This window comes from Dermacentor albipictus, chromosome 1 (assembly GCF_038994185.2).
Source record: "Dermacentor albipictus isolate Rhodes 1998 colony chromosome 1, USDA_Dalb.pri_finalv2, whole genome shotgun sequence".
NCBI classification, from domain to species: domain Eukaryota; kingdom Metazoa; phylum Arthropoda; class Arachnida; order Ixodida; family Ixodidae; genus Dermacentor; species Dermacentor albipictus.
The window spans coordinates 385,229,698-385,251,749 of NC_091821.1; the positions used below are offsets into that span (position 1 = coordinate 385,229,698).

Here is a 22,052-nt window from a genome sequence, read left to right on the forward strand (position 1 = left end):
AAAAATATGCAAATGCCACGTAGCTGCACAGAACCGAGATAATGTTGCTTGCGGTCAATTCTGAAGGAACGAAGTTAGGCAAAACATTCCACTTAGGGAGTTGTAGAGCGCTTTGCAAAATGCCCGATTAAACAGTTTCTAACTTTCTATGGATTAGGCATTAGTGTTTTCCCGCTTACTTCACATTCACATGAAAAAAAAAAATACCGCGTGACTTGCCCGCTTGCGCGTCGTTATTGCACCGCTCCCAAACGCTCCGCCTGCAAACAAACATAGCATTTAGCTGGGTGTGCTGCCGCTGCGCTTACAAAATACACGAAGAACGCCAGTCAGCCGAAGACAGTGTCATCACTTTCAAGTGCAGCAGCGGTGGCGTAGCGGTAGAACACCCGCCTCGCGTGCAAGAGGTCCTTGGTGCGAATCCCGGTGCCGGCAATTTTCCACCGGATAAAAAAAAAGAAAATCCGCGTGTTGATAAAATTGCACAAACAGGCCTGGAGTGTGGCTTGATCCCGGTGATCAGAACCGGTAACGCACTCCCTCACCAGAGCAGGATTGGCCAGCCTGGTGCAGTACTTGGCCACAACCTCCTATATGAACACAACAATTCAAGTGCTTAGCAATCTCAATTACGAATCGTAACGCGTAACATTAGCTTGACTCACGCAGGCTGGACCAGTGATTTGGATATGAAGGCTCCTAACAGTTCACGCGCGGTTTTGTTCTTGCTTCTGCCTATAGGATCCCGACATCAGAAAACGGCGTTTCACAGCGACAAGACCTGCAATACGCAGACAAGTGCTCGCTCGCATCCTTCCTTGATTTATTCGCGGGCTCTCTCATTCGGTCGTTAATGCGGCGCCAAGTTTAGCCAATGCATCACTTTCCAAAGCTCCAGTGGAGCACTGCACGTAACGCATAACGTGATTTACTGTGCACCCGCTCGTACCTTTATGCGTTATGCGCGTTGCGGCGCGTAACGCACGTGGGGCTGTCCCCGTTTGCTCTCATCTACACCGCTCTTTTCCCGTCTTTTAACATTACGCCTCACATTTCTCGTTTCATCGCCCTTTGCGTGGTCCCTAACTTGTCATCGGCTTCTTTGTTTGTTCTTTGGTTATATTCAGCCTGTCTAGCAACCGGGAAAACCGGGAATTCTCAGGGATTTCGAATAGTCTGGAAATACTCAGGGAAAACTCAGGGAATTTGTGCTTCTATTAGGAAAGAGTAGCTGTTATTTTGTAGGAAGAGAACGAAAGTCGCGGTAATGCTTGCTCAAGTTACAGCGAGGAATCGCAACAAATCGTCTTTGACGCCGTGTCGCCGGCTGGAGGAGTTGCCAGTATACAGACAACGATCGACTTTTCGGGCGCTTGATAATTCGGATGGCTTCGCGGCACCACCACGTATCCCGTAGAGCCTATGTACAAGAACATTTGAAATTTCGGATGCAAGAACCCTTCGGCGTCCGGTTTTCCGGACGTTTTGCCGTGACTCCCAGTCAGAAACGGCATTAATCAAAGCCACCACCGCCGCCATATTGATTATGTCGCCGCCTCGAACCGGCGCTCTCGCACGCAGATCCGCTGCCAGCCGTAGCCACCACCGCTCTAAGCAATGGCACCGACTCCGCCTTTGTGGTCCTCGCGATTGGCTTCGAAGCTCGGAAAGCACAACGCGTTGCATAATGCCGGTTTTTGAAAGTCAGCTTCTCCTTATAGCAGCAATGTTATGCGGCGAAGCATACGCAAAGTTATTGCAGTGAAGCATAACAAGCGTGGTAAGAGGCAATTGTCACGGGAAACGGTATGTATTGCTTCAATATACACGCGTGCACCCGCCATTTCCTGTCACAGTACGAGCACCGACATGCCTAATATGTGTACTGGCGGGCCTTCAGAGCTTTTTCGGACGTGCCTGTGGCGACTGGAGGGAGGCATCAATGACAGTAAAAGACATGCATTAATCTTTCCGGTCTGCCCGATTTTTCATACGTTTTCGCGGCCCCTAGGAAGCCCGAAAAATCGGATTTTCAATGGCACTCAGGGAAAACCTGAAAAACTCAGGGAGTTTGGAAATGTCAACTTGGTAGACACCCTGTTAAATATACAAGTCATCAATTACAAGTCAAGGAAATTGGCTTGGATTGTAGATAACCAACCACGGAAGCAATCTCAGACGGGAGTGGCGGTTTCGTAGAGATGTGGGCTCACTGCTGCCAACGCGCATGCAAAACTGAGAATCCGCCAGTTTCCCTCATCCCAGGGTCATGACAGCTTGCGCTTTGAAACGCTAGCTAACAGACGCTTTGAGACGCACCTTGAGAATAGGTCTCGGTCTCAACTTTTATTCGCCGAAGTACACGAAGTTGAGTCACTTTAGCCTGTCCACTCACGAAACATTCATTACGTTACTTGACATTTTCATTCTAATGCATTGTTACTTCCTATTGTTTTGTCCCACTGAAGGCCGTGGGTTCGGTTGCCTTAATTAACTCTACCTTGATTAACGCCGCCTTAGTTAACACCAAAAGTCGTGGGGTCGACTCTCGTCCTTCACGATGGCAACTGGAATCCAACTTGGAGATATTGCTGATTCGCCCATATCTCCGACTAGTTTCGGGTCCTACTAAAGGTCGTGGGTTCAAGTGCCCTAATTAACTATATATTAATGAACAATATCTTAATTAACTTTGTCTTAACATCACAGGTCGTGATGACGCTTCTCCGCCTCGGCTTCACACTTTCACTTATAAAGAAATTAATGGCCTAATTTGGCCTAACTAACACCAAATGTCGTGGGTTCGGTTCCCTATGTATTTTTTTGCCGTAACGTCGGACGGCGTAACGCCAGGCATCGGATTTTTCATCCCGTGAGCCATCTAAGGCTTTCGATCGCCTTAATAAACCAGCTATCATGCCATCACCGTGACCGTCATGCTGTCGTCAACGCCGTTACCTTGCTTATGTCATCACACAAACATTTTCGTCACATATACAATTGCTCACCTTACACAAATATGCTGTTCCATGTGGTCGAGCGATGCTTGATAGCCACCTACCTGCAAAATCTTTGCATAATATCATCTCCCACAATGCATAGGCTGTGCAGAAGTTTGTTTTTTACAAGGATTTCAGAATTGATAGACTATCGGGTACTGAAATGCTTTTCCGGCTTGGGCAGTGGCAGCCCCTGCGGCAGTGCTTCTACCAACAAGATGCCAGATTCGTTCCTTCCAGCTCTGCTAGGAAGTAGACATGAAGTTATGCCAAGTTGTGCAGGTGAGCGCCTTTGCGCATCCCAGCTATTCTTCACTCCGCAAATCTGCCGCAGCCATCATTAATCACCGTAGTCAGCGGATCAGTGAGCACATTGGTCGAAATGGCGTGCAAGGGCAAGGGGAACAGCGTTGCTGGTCGCAGGGGAATCTAACATTGCAAAGAACTTCTGGCAACAAGTCACATGCTACTCCGTTACCATATTCATTGTCGTTCGTTGGAACTCTGAATGCTGCTATCGACTGGTATATTTGCACAGTGATGACTGCTTTCCTTCCCTAGTCTTTGCAGCCGAGGTGTCAGTGAAGTTACCGGCCTTGGCTGGTAACTGCTGGTAGAACTATGGTAGAACTGCTGTGTTTGATTTTATGACCAACGAGTAGTAACTGGGCGTTCAGAGGATTCATCAAGTAACATATATCAACACAATCGTTTTGTTGTGCAGATACTGATTCAAGCGAATTTGTGAATACGGGGGTAAGAGCAAGTCAACCGTAACGTTTTTATTATGCACAAAAGGAGCGAGGTAATTGCAAAAAAAAAAGAAAGAAGGAAAAGAAATGCGAGGCTTCGTACCATCTTGTGAAGACTCGTTATCTGGAGAACGACAACTCTTTGCTGCGATCCTTTATGCCAAAGGCGCAGTTATGAAATGGGAAGATTTATAGCATTTCATTAACCGCTTCACACAGATTACAAAATCTGTGTTGGATCTGCATATTTTTTTCTCTTTCCCTTTCACACTATGATTATTGCGTTATCCAAGCTCGGCCATATCCACTCCCTCTATCAAGCTTGCCATTCTTCGCCCATACCGACACACCGATGGACGCTGACACGCTGCAGAAGCGGCAGAACCGGAAGCCGACTCTCAAAGTTCCCGTGACTGTCTTGGCGTCAGAAATGGGGCTGCATTTTGAGGACGACCGTTCATTTACATACACCATGCATGCTATAGACTCATGAAAAGGTCTGGAGCAAACGTCGTAAAGAAAGGTATTGGAAGTTGGAAGATCATGTAGCAGCAGGGTCGCGACTACGCAGTACCGTAAGTGCGAACATACTAACACATCTCGTGGTTATAATGCTTGCAGGTTCCGGATCGCTTAATGGCTATGCGCCGCCGCCGTCATGCGCTTGTTGCATCCGTACTGATTGCGGCCTTGTTCCTCCTCTTGAGACCGACCAAGTTAAAAAGAACTGCCTTCAGCGCCACTGGAAGGTGATGCTCCTAAAGGCATTTTGCCCTCTCGTACCATGGTCAAGGAGTTAAAGCGATAACCTAGCTGCACAAACTGGTGTGCCTTTCAGACATTTCAGACGTTGACGCTGCGAAAATGAAATAAAAGTGCTGGCGATTGCAGGCCGCAAATTTCCAACCACATAGGAATAAAGAAATTGATTTTTCTCTCATGACAAATGGAGCCATTCCAAAAACGTGACCGGTCAATTACTGCTATCAATTAAATAAAAAATAAAGTGTACAATAATTGCAGAAATTTGGAGGTTAACAAAAAAAAAAAGCTCCAGGAAAGTTGAGAACCGCGCAACGAGCTATGGAGCAAAAAATGTTAGGCGTAACTTTAAAAGACACGAAGACAGCGGTGTAGATTAGAAAGCAAACGGGATTAGTCGATACTCTAGTTGACACTGAGAGGAAAATAATTCCGACTGAACCCATTACACGGTGACCGTCCACGTTTATGCCATTACCATTCAAGCAATGTACCAACACACCATTTTGCTGAAGACGCTTTTATTTACAATCTGTAGTGGTCATTCTGAGGTCTCCATTGTTTCGGCTATATCCGACATACTATGTATCCGGGATCGGCACACCTTGCTATGGCACTCGCTCGCCAAGATCGGCCATGATCATGATGGTATGACGACAACGCAATGACGACGACGGGGTGACAAAAAACGAACGTCGTCGATGGAACGACAAAGCCGGTTTGGCGAGAGGCATGGAAATAAACTGAATACATACTTTTCTTTTTAAGGCGATTGGTAATTAAGCTGCTGAACATGAGTTGAGGATGCTTGCCACCGTGCTCTCCAACCCATTTCTGTTCGTCTTGAGATTTTCCTGTCATGATATGCGTCCCCTGTGAGCAATTGGTCTAGGTAAACATGCTTCTTCATTGTTGTTATCTTGTCAGGATATTGAACATTACTTTAGTTTCGTGCATAGTATTATTTAATCATTTCAATTTCGCTTATTGAGGTCTTCAATAGCTTGTTACAAGTAATCTAAACTCACACACACAGGTTTGCGTGCTTCTACTAGTTATATACAGTATTCGCGCAGAGTTATGCGTAGACAAGAAAATAAAACGAAGGCGCCAGCCAACATCTGCAACTGAAAGCGTGCACACTGGTCGGCAGGTCTTGGTGGGCAAAGCTGCAGTTTTTCCACGGGCGCCTGGCATCGTCCTGCACGCCGAGGCACACCGTGTTCTTCCTGAAGACGCACAAGTGCGCCAGCTCGACGGTGCAGAATTTGCTGGTGCGCTACGGCGAACGGCACGGGCTGACGTTCGCGCTGCCTCCGTCCGGCGTCTACCTGGGCCACCCGGACTTTCTCAACAGAACTATGGCGCAGGGCACGCCCCCGTTCGACATGCTGGTGCACCATACGCGATTCCAGGAGGTCGAGGCGCGAGCCCTGCTTAAGCCGGACCCCGTCTTCGTGACTATCGTGCGAGAACCTGCGTCGCTTTTCGAGTCGCTCTATTCGTTCAACGACCTCGAGGTGAGCAGCACATGGACCCTCGTGAAAAGCATTCTCGCCTCTTTAATTTTACCTAACGGTAAGGCCTCGCGCGAGTGACAGTAAGTTAACTGAGCAGTGAGTTGCCGAGCGACAGAGTGGTGACAGTGTCGTGATACCTTTTACCTCTGCTGCTCGACAACTTACAGTGCCGCGGTTCTTGTCCCTTGCGCGGATCCTTCCTTCTGTTCGTCGTTAAATTTACCGGTGGATAAATTTTCAATCAGAAGGGGTGGCACCGTTTTGCCAGATATCAGGGGACTTGCCGGATCTTATGTACATAGTGCGGGCGTTGATCATTGCCGTAAAATGGATCGTCTGACGCAAGATGCACTTACTAATACATATGGCTATAGCGTGTTCTGGAACATATCCATCTTCTGGTGCCTTCTAGTTCTGACAAAATGCCGCGACGCCCGGTCAATTAGGCAATTATAAAGAATTATCTGAGAGCGGCATAGGTAAAGAAACGGGTTGGCATATGAGTCACATGACATGGCTCGCTTTCAACTGTTTTTTTAAACTGGAAGTGAACGTTGCGCCTTCTACTCGTCTCTGACCTGGTCCTTGTCCTGAAATTCGCGCTCCTTGAGCTTTATTGTGCAGCATGAACAAATTAGTCCAACAACGAATACGTTCAGAGCATGCTGGACTGTTCTGAGTGTCCACTGAAACGCACGCTAAGAATTGCTGTGAAAATGCGATCCACATCTGTGCAACATCTCCAAGAACTCGAATTTTGATCCGTGAGTTTTCATCCGGCAATGCGAGCAGTGAAACAGGGAAACCTTTCACATATCCGCGTGCAGCACGGGCTTTTGCGGACACGTGGAGAAACCTGTCGCTGTCGCGGTGGCGATGAGCAGAGAGTTGTATTTGTCGGTTCTTCGGCAACGTTGTTAGAGAACATACGATGAAACCTCGTTGACGCCTTCTACGAGCATTCCATCGTGAAGGCCGTCGTCAGCCGTTTGTAAATTAGTTTTGTTGCATTAGGTTGGATTGCGCACCGTTGTTCATAATCATTACGCTCCTATTCAATTACTGTAATGATCGTACCTTCATGTGTATTTCACGATGTAATTATTCTTGCTAATTTTTGTGTAATCATCAACTACCAGATGCTTCATTAATTACTTCTAATATGTTGATATTATTTTCACGCTGTTCTTACCCTCGTTGTTAATTCTATGTTATATATTTTACGCATGTTGTAACAGGACGTCCCCCTGATAGTTTTCACTTTGGGACCCCCTTCTGTATTACATCTTCTCTGTAATTGTAATGTCTAATAATAAATTGATTGATTGATTGAAAAAAAAAGGCAATCCGCGTCATAGCGCCGTTTTCCTAGACCCGAGCATAATGCACCAGCACGTTCTATTTCTCTAGCGACAAAGCACATTTCGCAGCTTCATTTTAAGTGGAATATTGTTGAAGGGAGTAGACAAACGACCTTTTAATATGAGTTTTTGTGCCGTTGGGCACTTGACAATAGCCATTTTCTTAGCAGATTGTTTTGGTGTGACCCGTTGGACTCACTTTATAGCCTTGAGCTCATTTCTCAAGGGTGCCCAAACATCCACTGAACCGTTACTTTTATATCTGCAATGACAGAAAACGTATAACGTCAGACTGGAGGAGCTGCAGAATGCCACCAAAAATGCCTCATTGGTCAAGAAGATATTTCGTACCCTACCTGGTCGGAGCGGAGGTAGCCTGGGCTTGAACCAAATGAGCTACGACCTGGGCTTCGATATCGAGCAATCGCAGAACGACAGCGCCGTGAGACACTTCATCGAGCGAGTGGACGCCGTGTTCGACTTGGTGATGGTGGCCGAGCGTATGAACGAGTCCCTAGTTCTTCTGCGTCACTTGCTTTGCTGGAATCTGAACGATGTCATCGTGTTCAAGCTCAACGCGCGACAGGTCAGTATCTTGATGCTGTATCAAATCGGCTGCGCACGCACACACACACACACACACACACACACACACACACACACACACACACACACGCACACACACACACACGCGCACACACACACGCACACACACGCACACACACACACACGCACCGCACGCACACGCACACACACATGCACACACACACACACGCACACACACGCACACACACGCACGCACGCACGCACATGCACATGCACAGACACACACACACACACACACACACGCACGCACGCACACACACACACAAACACACGCACGCACGCACATACACACACACACGCACACACGCACACACGCACACACACACACACACACGCACGCACGCACGCACACACACACACACCCGCACACACACACACACACACACACACACACACGCACGCACGCACACACACACACATTTTGCAAATTTTAACAAATTTGCAGGCGTAACTTGGAATCAGCTTGTGCAAGACAGACGTAATTGGAGATCGCTGGGAAAGGCCAGCGTCCTGCACTAGACATAAAACATGATGATGATGATGATGTGTATAGCACGTATTTCCAAGGCTCTGACGGCAGCGACAAGTTTGAACATATTCAAGCGAGTGAAGAGCTATGGCTTCCCTGTGAAAAAAAAAGGAAAACTGCGATTACCTAGAACGATATTTTTTCCGAATTCCTGGTAAATATATAGCAGCCAACAGGTGACGACGCTAGGGGCAGGTCCGTTTGCTTCTTTCTGAGGTGTTTGCTTCTTTCTGAGGATCAGAGCACTGCCGAGTGTTGTTCGAAGATACCGCTTGAGCAACTCAGCGTGAGAAATGACTGCGACCGCGTAGTCCGTACCTGCAATGATTATGAGCTGCCATGCGGACAAAATAATATTCTCATTCACCCCCTCACGCACTTTCTCTAAACGTTCTCCGCTACTCCTCCACGTGTTCTCGCAGAGCGACTTTCGGCGTTCGCTGAGCGCAGAGCTAACGGCCGAGCTACGGGCTCTGAACTCTGTGGACACGCTCCTCTACGAGTACTTCACGCAGCGCTTTGAGCGGCACATTGAGGCATTTGGCCGGCTTCGCATGAAGAAGGAAGTATATCTTCTGGAGCGGCGGATGAGCTTCTGGTACCAGCGCTGCGTGGGAGAGACCATATCTACAAATAACACCAAGATCAGCTACACACGTAAGGTGCGTTACACGAAATTATATATATATATAGGAGCGTTACACAGACCAAACGGCATCACTTTGAATTGATAAAGACCGTCGGGTGTTACAAAAGCAGTCTTCTCGCGGGCGAGATCGTCCACGGCAATCTGCCAGTTGCCGGAGCGAAGATCAATAGAGGAGAAGTAGCGAGCACCGTGGAGGCAGTCAAGGGTGTCATCAATCCGAGGTAGGGGATACACTTCCTTTTTGGTAACCCTGTTAAGGTGCCGATAATCCACGCAAAAGCGCCATGAGCCATCCTTCTTTTTTTACCAGTACAACAGGTGACGCCGATGGACTACATGATGGTTCTATGATGTTCTTGTCAAGCATTTTGCGAACTTCTGCGTGAATAACTTGACGCTCAGCTGGTGACACTCGATACGGGCGGCGATAAATAGGAGGGGCATCGCCGGTATTAATGCGATGTTTGATAGCTGTAGTTTGGGCCAAAGGACGATCGTTAAAGTAAAAAATATCGTGGTAGGAAAACAGAACGCGGTAGAGCTCGCGAGCGTGCTCGGACGGCATGTCGAGCGCTATCATTTTCTCTAAGTCGGCGATGGTACAAGTTGCCGACTGCGATGGTAGAGGAGGATCGGCTGAATTGTTGTCTACTGCAATAGATCGCTATTGAGTGATCCTCGAATGAGCAAAGCTGGGCCAGGGACACTCCGCGTGGCAGCACTTGTGTCGTCAAGCCAAAATTGACCACTGGCAGGCAGACGCTATTCGCCGTAATAGATAAAACGGTATGAGGTACTGGGATCTCGTGTGTAAGTAAGACGTCTTGTATAGGAGCCGCGATGTAGTGACCGTCGCGCACTGGTGGGGATGACACGAAGTCAACGTAAGTCAGTGCCGAAGGTGGCAAGCGAACGAAGTCGACGGAACTGAGGTGACTGGGGTGTTGTTCAGCGGGATCCAGAACAGGCAGGTCGAGGCGGAGAGTACTGGCGGAGCAATCGATTAGGGCAGAATGTGCGGAGAGGAAGTCTAAGCCGAGGATGATGTCGTGGGGACAGTGGGCTATGACTGTGAATAGCACGATTGTGGAGCGATCGGCGGAGGAGGCACGGGCGGCACACATACCAATTACGGGGGCTGTTCTGCCATCGGCGACACGGACGACAGGCGTCGTGGCGGGCGTGATTATTTTCTTCAGGCGGTTACGAAGGTCAGCACTCATTACCGAAATATGCGCCACAGTGTCTATAAGAGCAGATACAGAAACACCATCGACTTGCACGTCAAGAAGGTTCAGATGAGTGGGCAACCTCAGTAGAGGATTTGGCGGCGTAGGGAGAAATGCAGCGTCACCTCGAGGCGCTGCATTGTCTAGTTTTCCGGCTGGCACCGGCGTCGGAAGGGAGTCGGCGAATAGGAGTGACGGGGCGGGAGGGAGTGAGATTGTCGTCGTTGGGGCGAAGGTGAACGAGAATAGGGGCGGTTCGGCGCAGGAGAATCAGTGGCGGCATTATCGGAGTGTGCGGCATAGGGACGAGAAGGGCCACCTGAGGGGCGAGAGTAGGCAGTATAAGCAGACCGGGTCAGGGAAGTCCAGCGACTGCGACAGTGCCGAGAAATGTGCCCCATTCGACGGCAGTGAAAACAAATGGGCTTGTCGTCAGCAGTGCGCCATTCAGATGGGTTGCGGAAACGTGGTGGGTAAGAAGATGCGGGACGGGGCGGAATCGAAGAAGCCGAGTGGATATCAGGGCGATGGGCCGAGCAGAGGGTGTGAAGACCCATGTTTTCGAACTCCTGGCGGACAACTGCCTGGATCAGGGAAACCATGACTGCAGGTGCGTTTGGTGGGGCTGGAGTCTAAGGCAGCCGGATAGGCGGGCTCAATCTCACGCCGGAGGATCCTGGTAATATCGCCAGTGTTGTTGGGACGAGGAGCGTCGGCACAGGAAGATGTCGCTGGGGTGTTGGACAAACGGGCAAACTGCTGGTCGATACGTCGGCTTTTAGCGAGTTCCAGGCGGCGGCACTCTTTTATAACTGCATCCACCATCGCGACGTTGTTGATTACGAGCAAGTTGAAGGCGTCATCGGCAATGCCTATGAGGATGTGGGATACCTTGTCTGACTCAGTCATGTGTTCATCAACTTTGCGGCACAGAGCCAAGACGTCCTGAATGTACGTGACATAGGGCTCTGTTGACGTCTGCACACGGCAGGAGAGCGCCTTCTGCGCGGCAAGTTGGTGACCGTAGGGGTTGCCGAACAAGTCTCGGAGCTTTTGCTTAAGCGAATCCCAACTGGTGAGCTCATCTTCGTGCGTCCGAAACCAAACTCGAGGTGTAATAATAATAATATTTGGGATTTTACGTGCCAAAACCACTTTCTGATTATGAGGCACGCCGTAGTGGAGGACTCCGGAAATTTTGACCACCTGGGGTTCTTTAACGTGCACCTAAATCTAAGCACACGGGTGTTTTCGTATTTCGCCCCCATCGAAATGCGGCCGCCGTGGCCGGGATTCGATCCCGCGACCTAAAAAAAACTCGAGGTGTGCCACTGAGGTAAAAGACTACGTTGGCGAGCATGATAGTAGGGTCCCACCAGTTATTGCGGCTGACGTGTTCGTACAGGCTGATCCACTCCTCGACGTCTTCCCCATCTTTGCCCGAGTATACGCCAGGATCACGAGGAGCAGGGAGAGTGATGTAGGTCGTCGAAGTGGCAGCAGGTGTCGGAGGCGGCTGAGTCGAGTTGTCATCGCCGGGAGCCATGAAGGAAGGCTCGACGTACCGTCCACTGCGAAGCTCCGTGACGAGGTACAGGGAACGTACACCTCCACCAGATATGTTACGTAAGAAGACGCAGATGAAAAGCTATATGCAAGTATAATTACAACGTGATACGCCGCACTTGGCCAAGAGGCAACAGCCCGCGCTAGCCTCCAATCGTCGTCGTCGTCTTCTTACTGCTCGCCTCTCCCTCATTGGAAATACTATTCCATAGCAATATAAACGACAAGATAAAAAAACCAATGGAGCCGAATATTGTTAGTCAAATGGTAAGAAGCCAACAAATGACACCAAGGACAGCATAGGCGAAATTATTTGAATCTTTTAATCGAAATAAATAAATGGTAAATAAATGGAAACGAAAGTAGATGAAAAAAATTCACGCAGGAACTTCTCTGGGAGTTATCTAAGTATGCGTTAGCATAGTGACACTTTCTCATCTTGATGCAGCCCGGTATCATTATCGATGTTAGGAAACTTGATCCGACCGGTATAAACGACAGCGCTGAAATGGCAAGGACTGCTGCGGAATGCGGCACAAGGTTAATTGATGACGCAAGCTAACTACTGTAGGTGGCTACGCGAAGTGCGCCGATGACGTTCTGATCATTATAAGCCATTATCATTATCGCTCTTTAGTGTCATATCGATCCGTGTCGAATCATAATCAGCCATGATCAACTGCACTCGGGCGGCGGCTGTGCGCTGTGTTCTCGCCCCTTAGGCGGCTGCGTATGGCACGGCCGCGCGTACCCTGCATGGAAAGCGATCTGCGATGGGGACAGAGTTCGCCGTCTGCTGATAGCTTCGTGTGCGCTGTGCTATCGGCACTTAGTTCGCATTGAAGCGAGACTCGCGGGCCCTATCTTGAAAGCGACCTCGCCTTACGTGACGAATGGACGGACGCACTGGTTTCCTCGTTGGGTAGGCATAGATATGCTTACGCATTTGAAAACAACTGGCCGCAGTTCGGATACGAGCCCACGTCTTCGCATTACACGTGCGAGGCTCTTACCAATTACGCTTCCGCGGTGCCGTTTTCCCTTCCACTTTCTGGGGTATTTATGTTTTACTACTGAAACTAACCCTTACAGCTTCGATGCCTTCAAGTAGTATTAACCCAAAAGGTTCACGTAGACGTGACGCCTGCGGCAGAAAGGATGTTCCACATGCGCAGCCAAGTCCTGGAGTGGTGGCACTGGCTAACACTCCCAGGGTTAGTCAAGTTAAAGCAGCAAAGGGAGAGAGAGCGAGAAAGAGATGAGTAGATGAGGGGGAGTAGATGAAAAGGAGAATGGCAGGAAGGTTACCCAAGCAAAACTCAGGCTTGCCGCCCTGCACGGGGCAAAAGGAAAAAAGGAACCTGAAGAGAAAGCAAGAAGGAGAGAGAGCTAGAGGGGGAGGAAAGACAAATGCAAAAACAGGAAGATTAGGTAGCTACAGGCTGTCTACCCTGGGCTATGGAAAAGGGGTCAAAGGGAATGAAAAGTGATGTGATAGCTGAGATAAGTAAAGGAATGATGAAAGATGTCCACATAAGAACGATTGAATGAGCTACAACTCTCAGAGTCTATTTTACAGTCTGCATGTCTCAAAGTACACACACGAATATATGACGCAGCACACATTAAACACCTAGCCTGGGGCGCTATAAAGTAAAGCTATTCCAAACCTTTCTATTGCAATTCTATAATCAGCCCTCCGCGATTGGTCGAAAACATTTTGGACCACCCCACTTCGCCTGTCTGTCAGGCGACGTCACGGAAACGGCGATAGCTCCCCATCTGACATGACGGCAACACACTGATTATGCAAGATTCGACTGAACAAAAGAAAAATAGTTATTTCCGATTAGACGTCCCTTCGCCGTTAGCCCTCGGCTATTTGTCAAAAGTTTTCGTACTGCACCCACTTCACCTGCCTGTCAGGCGCCGTCACAAAACCGCGAAAACTCAACGTGTCAAAGTAAAATGTACGCGTTAAAGATGCATTAATATGCCGAACAAAACTGAATTTTTCTCTGAATAGCCGCAGGTTGCCCCGTTCCAAAAGGAATAAAAGATGGCTGCCGCCGACCGCTCAGTCACTGGCTACTCGAACCTGCCTGAGAGCATGGGTTCATTTGCGTACAATAAAACCTGTTGCGTGGCCGTGTAGCGTTTTCGAGCACTTTCGGCACGTTTACGACCTCGCTCTGCCAACTCTTCTTGGCTGAGGATCCGTTTCAGCGTCATTTTTAAGCTTCCGTTGCGTGCCGCCGCGATTTTCGACCAGCCACCGCAAGCTAAGTAGGGGAAAGCGGACCAATCGCAGACGCCGGCACTACCCTCTTCATTCGGTTATTGATTTTCAGTGCACTGGCTCGGCCCCATCGAGTCCCTCTCCACTTGAGCGCGCTCCTCACTTCTTGTCAGCCAATTAGATAAGACAAGCCGCTGAATGTATAGGCAGTTACTTTTTTTAAAGCAAACAAAACTGACTTCCTTTAAACGAGGAAAGCGTTTGATCGGTCAGTTTAACAACACTTCGGGTCACCGCCCGATGCTTGCGTCGTCGGTTGCGCAAATTTTATGTCACGAGATTGGAATAGGAACACATTGGAATATTTTTACGTTATAGAGCCGCTGTTTTGCAGTCCCGTAGCCCTGGCGGGCTGCGGGACTGCAAAACCAGGGCTTGTATTCACAAAACGTTCTTACGCCAGAATGTTTCGTAAGAGAACACTTCAGCCAATCCTGACGCTGGACACATTATTAGCGAAGGCGGCCAACCACTGTTAAAGAGCTGCCTTTAGCGCAAACGTCCGTTTTGGAGAAATTCCTAGCACCTTTTTTTTGAAAGGCCGTCCGTGCAGCATCTCTGGCACAGTGCACATCATTTGCCACTCCGTACTAAAAGCTGAACGGACACACAGATTGTGTGCGATTGTCTCAAAGCCGCGCATACCGCAAGTGCTGTTGTGAGTCATAACAGTAAGAAAAAGATGAATAACTAATAATAAATGTTAAATATGAACATGAAAAATATGAATACTAATAATATGGTTAATATGAGTGAAAGCTACACACAGCCACCGACGCAACAGCAGACTTTCTTCACACCATGGTATTTCAGGCGGAAGACCGAGCTTCAATTTAGGGGTCATTTAATGTTGCTCAGCTCAGCTAGTCAAGCGAGTTGGTTCAGTATGGCAGACGTGTGAATACGCCTAAGAGACTAGGACGAAAGTAAGGACAAGACACAGCTAGTGCATACGTTCAACTGATTTATTTGAACCCCTGTCGTCATGTATACTGTACGCTCACAAATGCGCTTTTGGACACACCATGAGTGTGATGGAACGCTCAAATGTCGCATTTGCGAGCGCGTATATACATGACGACAGGGTTTCAAATAAATCAGCTGAAACTAGGCGCTACGTGCGTCTTGTCCTTGATTCCACTCTTGTCTCTTCGGCGCATTTACACGCCCGCTATTTAACGTATCCGTGAACTAATTGATTAGGGCGAGGCCAATGAAAAATAAATATTCAAAAATCAAGAAAGGCACTATACGCGCACTTATACATTATTAGGTTATTATCAGTATAGGTTAAGATTGGCTTGGCGAATATAGTATAAAAGCTATGGTGGTCTTCTACCAAGTGTAAGTCCTTATAGCAGGAAAGTAGATGAAAAAAATTCACGCAGGAACTTCTCTGGGAGTTATCTAAGTATGCGTTAGCATAGTGACACTTTCTCATCTTGATGCAGCCCGGTATCATTATCGATGTTAGGAAACTTGATCCGACCGGTATAAACGACAGCGCTGAAATGGCAAGGACTGCTGCGGAATGCGGCACAAGGTTAATTGATGACGCAAGCTAACTACTGTAGGTGGCTACGCGAAGTGCGCCGATGACGTTCTGATCATTATAAGCCATTATCATTATCGCTCTTTAGTGTCATATCGATCCGTGTCGAATCATAATCAGCCATGATCAACTGCACTCGGGCGGCGGCTGTGCGAACTGTGTTCTCGCCCCTTAGGCGGCTGCGTATGGCACGGCCGCGCGTACCCTGCATGGAAAGCGATCTGCGATGGGGACAGAGTTCGCCGTCTGCTGATAGCTTCGTGTGCGCTGTGCTATCGGCACTTAGTTCGCATTGAAGCGAGACTCGCGGGCCCTATCTTGAAAGCGACCTCGCCTTACGTGACGAATGGACGGAGGCACTGGTTTCCTCGTTGGGTAGGCATAGATATGCTTACGCATTTGAAAACAACTGGCCGCAGTTCGGATACGAGCCCACGTCTTCGCATTACACGTGCGAGGCTCTTACCAATTACGCTTCCGCGGTGCCGTTTTCCCTTCCACTTTCTGGGGTATTTATGTTTTACTACTGAAACTAACCCTTACAGCTTCGATGCCTTCAAGTAGTATTAACCCAAAAGGTTCACGTAGACGTGACGCCTGCGGCAGAAAGGATGTTCCACATGCGCAGCCAAGTCCTGGAGTGGTGGCACTGGCTAACACTCCCAGGGTTAGTCAAGTTAAAGCAGCAAAGGGAGAGAGAGCGAGAAAGAGATGAGTAGATGAGGGGGAGTAGATGAAAAGGAGAATGGCAGGAAGGCATCGTGCTCTATAAAGATGTTAACAAATGTACACGGCCTCACTGCAGGCAAGCAAACCAGATTGTGTTACGGAAGCCGGGTAATGTTCTTAACACGCGCTTTCAGGACATCGGAAGAACTGCACGTCGTTATTGGGCGACTACGTATATACTTATCGGGTTATTAAACAAGACGATTTAGTCACGTGCTGTGGCTCCGAACATTTAAATCTGCATGCAGTTACCGTTACCAGGTCTCTCTTTGGAATCTCGCGAATGGCCGTATGTCCCTATCGACACCTGTCGTGTACCAGTGTAGCACCAGCGTCGTGCGTGTACGCGGTCGGAACAAGCGTGGCTGGCATTACGTTTGTCTAACTGGGAGAGCGCGTGAGCTTAGTGGCAGTTATGGTTCACCGCTCTGGTGCCCAGCAAACCTGAGAACTCACCTCGAAGTAATGCTGATCGAACTTTTCACGTGCGCTTCCTTTCTCTCGCTCGTTCTTAGGATTGCAAAACACTGTCCTCGGATCTGACCGTCTCCCACTGTTGTTCGCCAAGCTTTGTTTGCATTGCTCTTCCTGACTGGTTGTTTCATCGGTGTATTTATTCCAGGGCTTCGACGACCATCTTTTTTATAAATGTTGCAGGTGCTGTTATTGAAACCAAGGAATGCAAGCGCGTACGTGTGCAAACGCATGACTGAACCTGAGTTGCTGATCACGAAACGGCTACGCAAGAAGAAACGAACCGTCGGAGCTGTGGCGCGCTTCTTACGATGGATAATATAGAATTCACATACGCTGACAGTTCTTTCGCATGCTCACGCTGGCCCAAAGCACGTTCTTGATCCCTCCTTCGCCCGCCAAGCCTCCACGTGACTTCATAGGGACGACAGGCTGCGCCGGAGCTCTGCGTCATGGCTGTGTGTTCAAGCTGTTTTTTATGTTTTTCATAGCGAGTCAACATCTTCACAAGAAAGTTTTAAAAATATTCCCCTAAACATAAACGAGATAACTATTTCGGTTCTTAAAAAAACATTGTTTTCTTGGAATAGCTCACCTTCATGAGGTACTCACGTATTTTGAGGAATCTGTTAACCTCACCTTGGCACAAGAGAAGTTGCCACTCGCTGGAGTTTATCTTGTCCTCAAACAATATTCGTCATCTACCTTGCTTGCCTTTTCTTCTTTAAAGCTGCGCGCCCAGTATTTCCGGGTCACGAAGGGCAATGCACGTTATAAGCGTGGCATCGCGTTCTTGACAGGAAAGTAGGGAGCGCATTTTTCAAGAAAGAAAACGCAAGCAAGAGAGATGGCGATTATTGTTTGGGGACAATATGCATTCCTAAGGTGTAGGCGTTATTTGCAGTGTGAATGTGCTTCGCTGCATAACAGGCATCGAATCTGGCGGCAGACTTGAACCTCTGCTTATATTATACAATGTTGCACTTATTCGTCAAGCCCTTACCTACTTTGTGTCTCTGCATAACGGCGCGTTTGTGTTGGAGCTCAAGTCCGCGCTTACGTGCGTAACCTGCCCCCGCGAGCCGCCTCGATTCGTATTATATGCGGTGTTTGTTCTAGGTCCGGTACCAGCCAAAACCGCAAGAGTGTAGTTAACAGTCATCAGGGATGACAATGGTGAGGTGACGACGCAGGAATGATCACAAGTAGAGAGAGAGAGAGAGAGAGAGACAGAGAGAGAGAGAGAGGAAGTCGTAGGCGAAAGGCAGCCAGCTGGAGTCCGGCAGGCTAGAGGGAAGGCGATTGAAAGAAGAGAAGGAAGAGGGAAGTTCTCACTTTGCACTAGCACACGCACTATTAAGTAGGCGTAGGAGAGAGAGAGAAAGGAAGTCATAGGGGAAAGGCAGCCAGCAGCAGTCCGGTAGGTTAGAAGGAAGGGGGTTGAAAGAGGAGAAGAAAGAGGGACGTTCTCACTTTGCACTAGTACACGCACTTTTAAGTAGGCGTAGGAGAGAGAGAGAGAGAGAGAGAGAGAGAGGAGTTAGAAAGAGGGAAGTCATAGGGGAAAGGCAGCCAGCTGGAGTCCGGTAGGCTAGAGGGAAGGGAATTGAAAGAGGACAAGGAAGAGGGAAGTTCTCACTTTGCACTAGTACACGCACTATTAAGTAGACGTAGCAAAGATAGGAGTGCCGTCCTGTGGGAGAGCTATATTCAGAAAGACAGCAACCGGCAAAGAAAGCCTTCGCTTTAAAGAAGAACCAATCGCGGGAATCCACGGAATTAGAGCTAATCGCTGGGAATCATCGAGCTCCGAAGGAAACCAATGCGGGGAAACCATGAAGCTCTGAGGAGAAGCAAAGGCCAAGCCTAGTGGTGGGCAGGCGGAGTCGCGGAAGCCCCGGAAGAACGTCGGCTACTGGATCGGGCCCTAAAGAAAGAGAGAAAGGATGACTTTAATAAAAAGTGCAGAGGGAGAGAGGAGAAGGCCAGAGAGGTTAACCAGATGCGAGTTTCCAGTTTGCTATCCTGAAATGAGGTGCTGAATTTCCCGCAGGTTTAGCGTAGAGTCGTGGTACAAATGCAACGCAGCCTTCGGAAATTGCCATTTCGTTATATACCGAATACAGTCACGTAATACATGCTGCGAGTCTTCAGAAACACTAGGCACTGAGTACATCGGCGAGTCCAATAGCTGGAGTTTGCGTCGTTGTCTATTGGTGCTAGTAGTGATGTATGTCATGTTGGGCCTGACGCGGTGAAGGCATGCTTGGTCTTGTGTACTGCAGGCCTCGCGGAATTTTGAATTCGCAAGATGGAATAATTCTGTGATGGGGCCGTACTGAAGGTTAGTATCGCACCACACACAGCGCTGTCAACGCCACGCGACAGTTGACACCAGAGTCACGGAGTCTGTATTTGAAAAGCGTAATACAATGGAGGGCGTCAAATTGCCATGAACGGTTCTGGCAAGGCGGTCAGCATGAACATTGCCTTTAATTCTACAGTGGCCAGACAATTACTGCAACACAAGAGAGAGAGTAAAAAAAGTTTATTGGTATGAACGGCAGAGAGATCGGCCTAAAGTATACTTCGCTAGCCAGCTATATACTGTACTGCAGCACAATGCCGCGATGCCGTTCGGAGGCTCTATTAAATAAACCAGGCGTATGATGTTGACGAGAGGGTCCTGTGTGCGTTGTAATAAGTCGGTGAAGGTGAACCATCTTTGAGCTTTTTAGTCTTGAATATAAACAAAAGCTGCCCGCAGTGGGGGCAGTTCGGTGGCTGTAGCTGAAGTCCGGTGTCTAGTATTTCAGAGACACAAAGGTGTAATCTACACACTAATGGCAAATGATGCAGTTGTGACGGAACCATTGGTGTATTTAATATATGTGATGGTGAGTACTGTAGCAATTACGCATGTCTTCGAGAGTAAAATTTGTCAGCTCTGGTTCGTGAGTGTTTCCTCTGCGCTTGAATCTAGGCGCTGACGTAACGATCGGCCAGATAGAGTTTTCATGGTGGTTACATCAGCACAGAGGGCTTTTTATAGTTTAGTAGGAGCAAGCTGCGTACCTCAGTAGGGGTATTCTGCAAGAGTCCACCTAGTGGACTGTCCATTTCGGCCATTGCTGATTGGCTAGGGCCGCTCGTCTCCTCCTCTCTCGCACAGCTGCATCCAATCAGTAGTGGCCGAAATGCACAGTCCACTAGGTAGGCTCTCACAGAATACCCCCCCCTCCCCCCCTAGGAGCGCAGCTTGAAGCTAGAGGGCGATCTGGAACTCTGGCAACAAAGCGCATGTAGACTCGAAGAGGCTGCTGCAGCAGAAGTATGGACACCGAAAGGAGTTTGCGCGATGGTTTCTACTCATTCATTGGAGGTTTCTACTCATTCACTGCAGGCAGAATTTTTGACACTCCTGCATATAAGCCGACAAATGAAGAAGTATACGTATTTCGTCACTGATTCATCAGCGACCTATGTGAGTTCCACGGCTTCATTTTACGTCCAGCCACGTGAAGTAAACAAAAGTCACCAACTGTCTCACAAGATGTCTACAAGAGCAGAATTAGTTAGCGTTCCACAAGCTGCGACATTTATCGCTCAATGTACACACACTCAGAATTGAGTAATCTACTCTTCAAAGCAGTTCTGGAGACACTAACGTAGTGCTATTTACATGGCGATAACTATTTGCTTTGCATCTGCCCTCCTTCGAACCGGTCACAGGTCATCACGTGTCCGCGGAGCCCCTTGCCTGTTGGACCGAGAAAATAACACAGCAGTAGACACCGAAATCGGCGAGACTGGCGAGCGCTGGACATGACAAGACTGCGAGCCATGGTGCACAACGAAGGAAGGGTCTAGGGCAAACATTTCATTCCTATTCTTTGTCACGACGTGTCTTTGTTTGCCACACGACCTTGGCAAACGTCTCAGTCGTAACACGCCTGCTTCCAAGCGAATCCTGTGGTAAAAAAAAAATTGTTGTGCTTGTTATTAAACAGTGTGTTGTGTTTCTGCTTGTCCTGGTACCTCCGAAGCGGGGCTGTACAAGGAGAGCAACAGGGAGTTGACCATGAGCCTTAAGCCTTACGCACGAAGGCGGCTTGAGAGAACGCCCGTGTACCAATATTCATCATCATCATCAGCCTGGTTACGCCCACTGCAGGGCAAAGGCCTCTCCCATATTTCTCCAACAACCCCGGTCATGTACTAATTGTGGCCATGCCGTCCCTGCAAACTTCTTAATCTCATCCGCCCATCTAACCTTCTGCCGCCCCCTGCTGCGCTTCCCTTCCCTTGGAATCCAGTCCGGAACCCTTAATGACGAATATTCAGTGGCCGGATTTTACACGATCGAAAGGACCTACCGTCACAGAAGAAGGCCGTGCAAGCACTATTGCGCTTTTTGCGATCTACCGGCCTGTGTCGACGACTTTAACTCGAACGCCTCTTGTGTGTGTGCGCGCCTCCGTGTGTGCGTTTTGTTTTTTTGACGTTTTCCTCTCTGTCCTCTTTATAACCCCTATCTCCCATCCCCAGCGTAGGGTAGCAAACCGGAGATCGATATCTGGTTGACCTCCCTGCCTTTCCTCTTTATTTCTCTCTCTCTCAGTGACCGGATGACAGTGGTACGAATTGCAGAGCAAGCCGGTGTGGCTAAAATTAGAATAATCATCACCATCACCACATTTTTATGTCTACTACCGGACGAAGACTTCTCCCAGGGATCTCCAATTACTCCTGTCTTGCTCTAGCACCTGCGATGCATTAGTGGTTTGGTGTGCACGTCGGGGCATCTCTTCTTTATGCCTCTATCGCTTTCTGCCTTGCGCTAGCTGATTCCAATTGGAGCCTACATATTTTCTAACTTTTCTTCTAATTATTGCGTATTACGTGACAAAACCGCGGTATAATTACGAGGCACACCGTAGTCGGGCACTCTCGATTAATTTCGAATGCCCGTGTTTCTCTAAAGTGCACCGAAGAATGCACGGTACACGGGCGTTTTTGCATTTC

General features: G+C 48.6%; 1 protein-coding gene across 11 annotated transcripts in view; it reads left to right on the forward strand.

Moving 5' to 3' along the window:
* Positions 1 to 20,997, forward strand: part of LOC135902480 (galactosylceramide sulfotransferase-like) — a 26,197-nt gene extending 5,200 nt beyond the window's left edge. For 4 of the 11 annotated variants that reach the window (XM_070536410.1, XM_065432576.2, XM_065432577.2 and 1 more), the window contains 5 exons: positions 4,373 to 4,500; positions 5,667 to 6,033; positions 7,669 to 7,980; positions 8,952 to 9,191; positions 17,211 to 17,569. In XM_070536410.1, the coding sequence (XP_070392511.1) occupies positions 4,388 to 4,500; positions 5,667 to 6,033; positions 7,669 to 7,980; positions 8,952 to 9,191; positions 17,211 to 17,351 (1,173 nt within the window). In that variant the 5' untranslated portion in view covers positions 4,373 to 4,387 and the 3' untranslated portion in view covers positions 17,352 to 17,569. Of the gene's footprint in view, positions 1 to 4,372; positions 4,501 to 5,666; positions 6,034 to 7,668; positions 7,981 to 8,951; positions 9,192 to 17,210; positions 17,570 to 20,759 lie in introns of those variants that run through there. The other 7 variants (XM_065432583.2, XM_065432584.2, XR_010564521.2 and 4 more) reach the window with 6 other exon arrangements.
* The last annotated feature ends 1,055 nt before the right edge of the window (positions 20,998 to 22,052 follow it).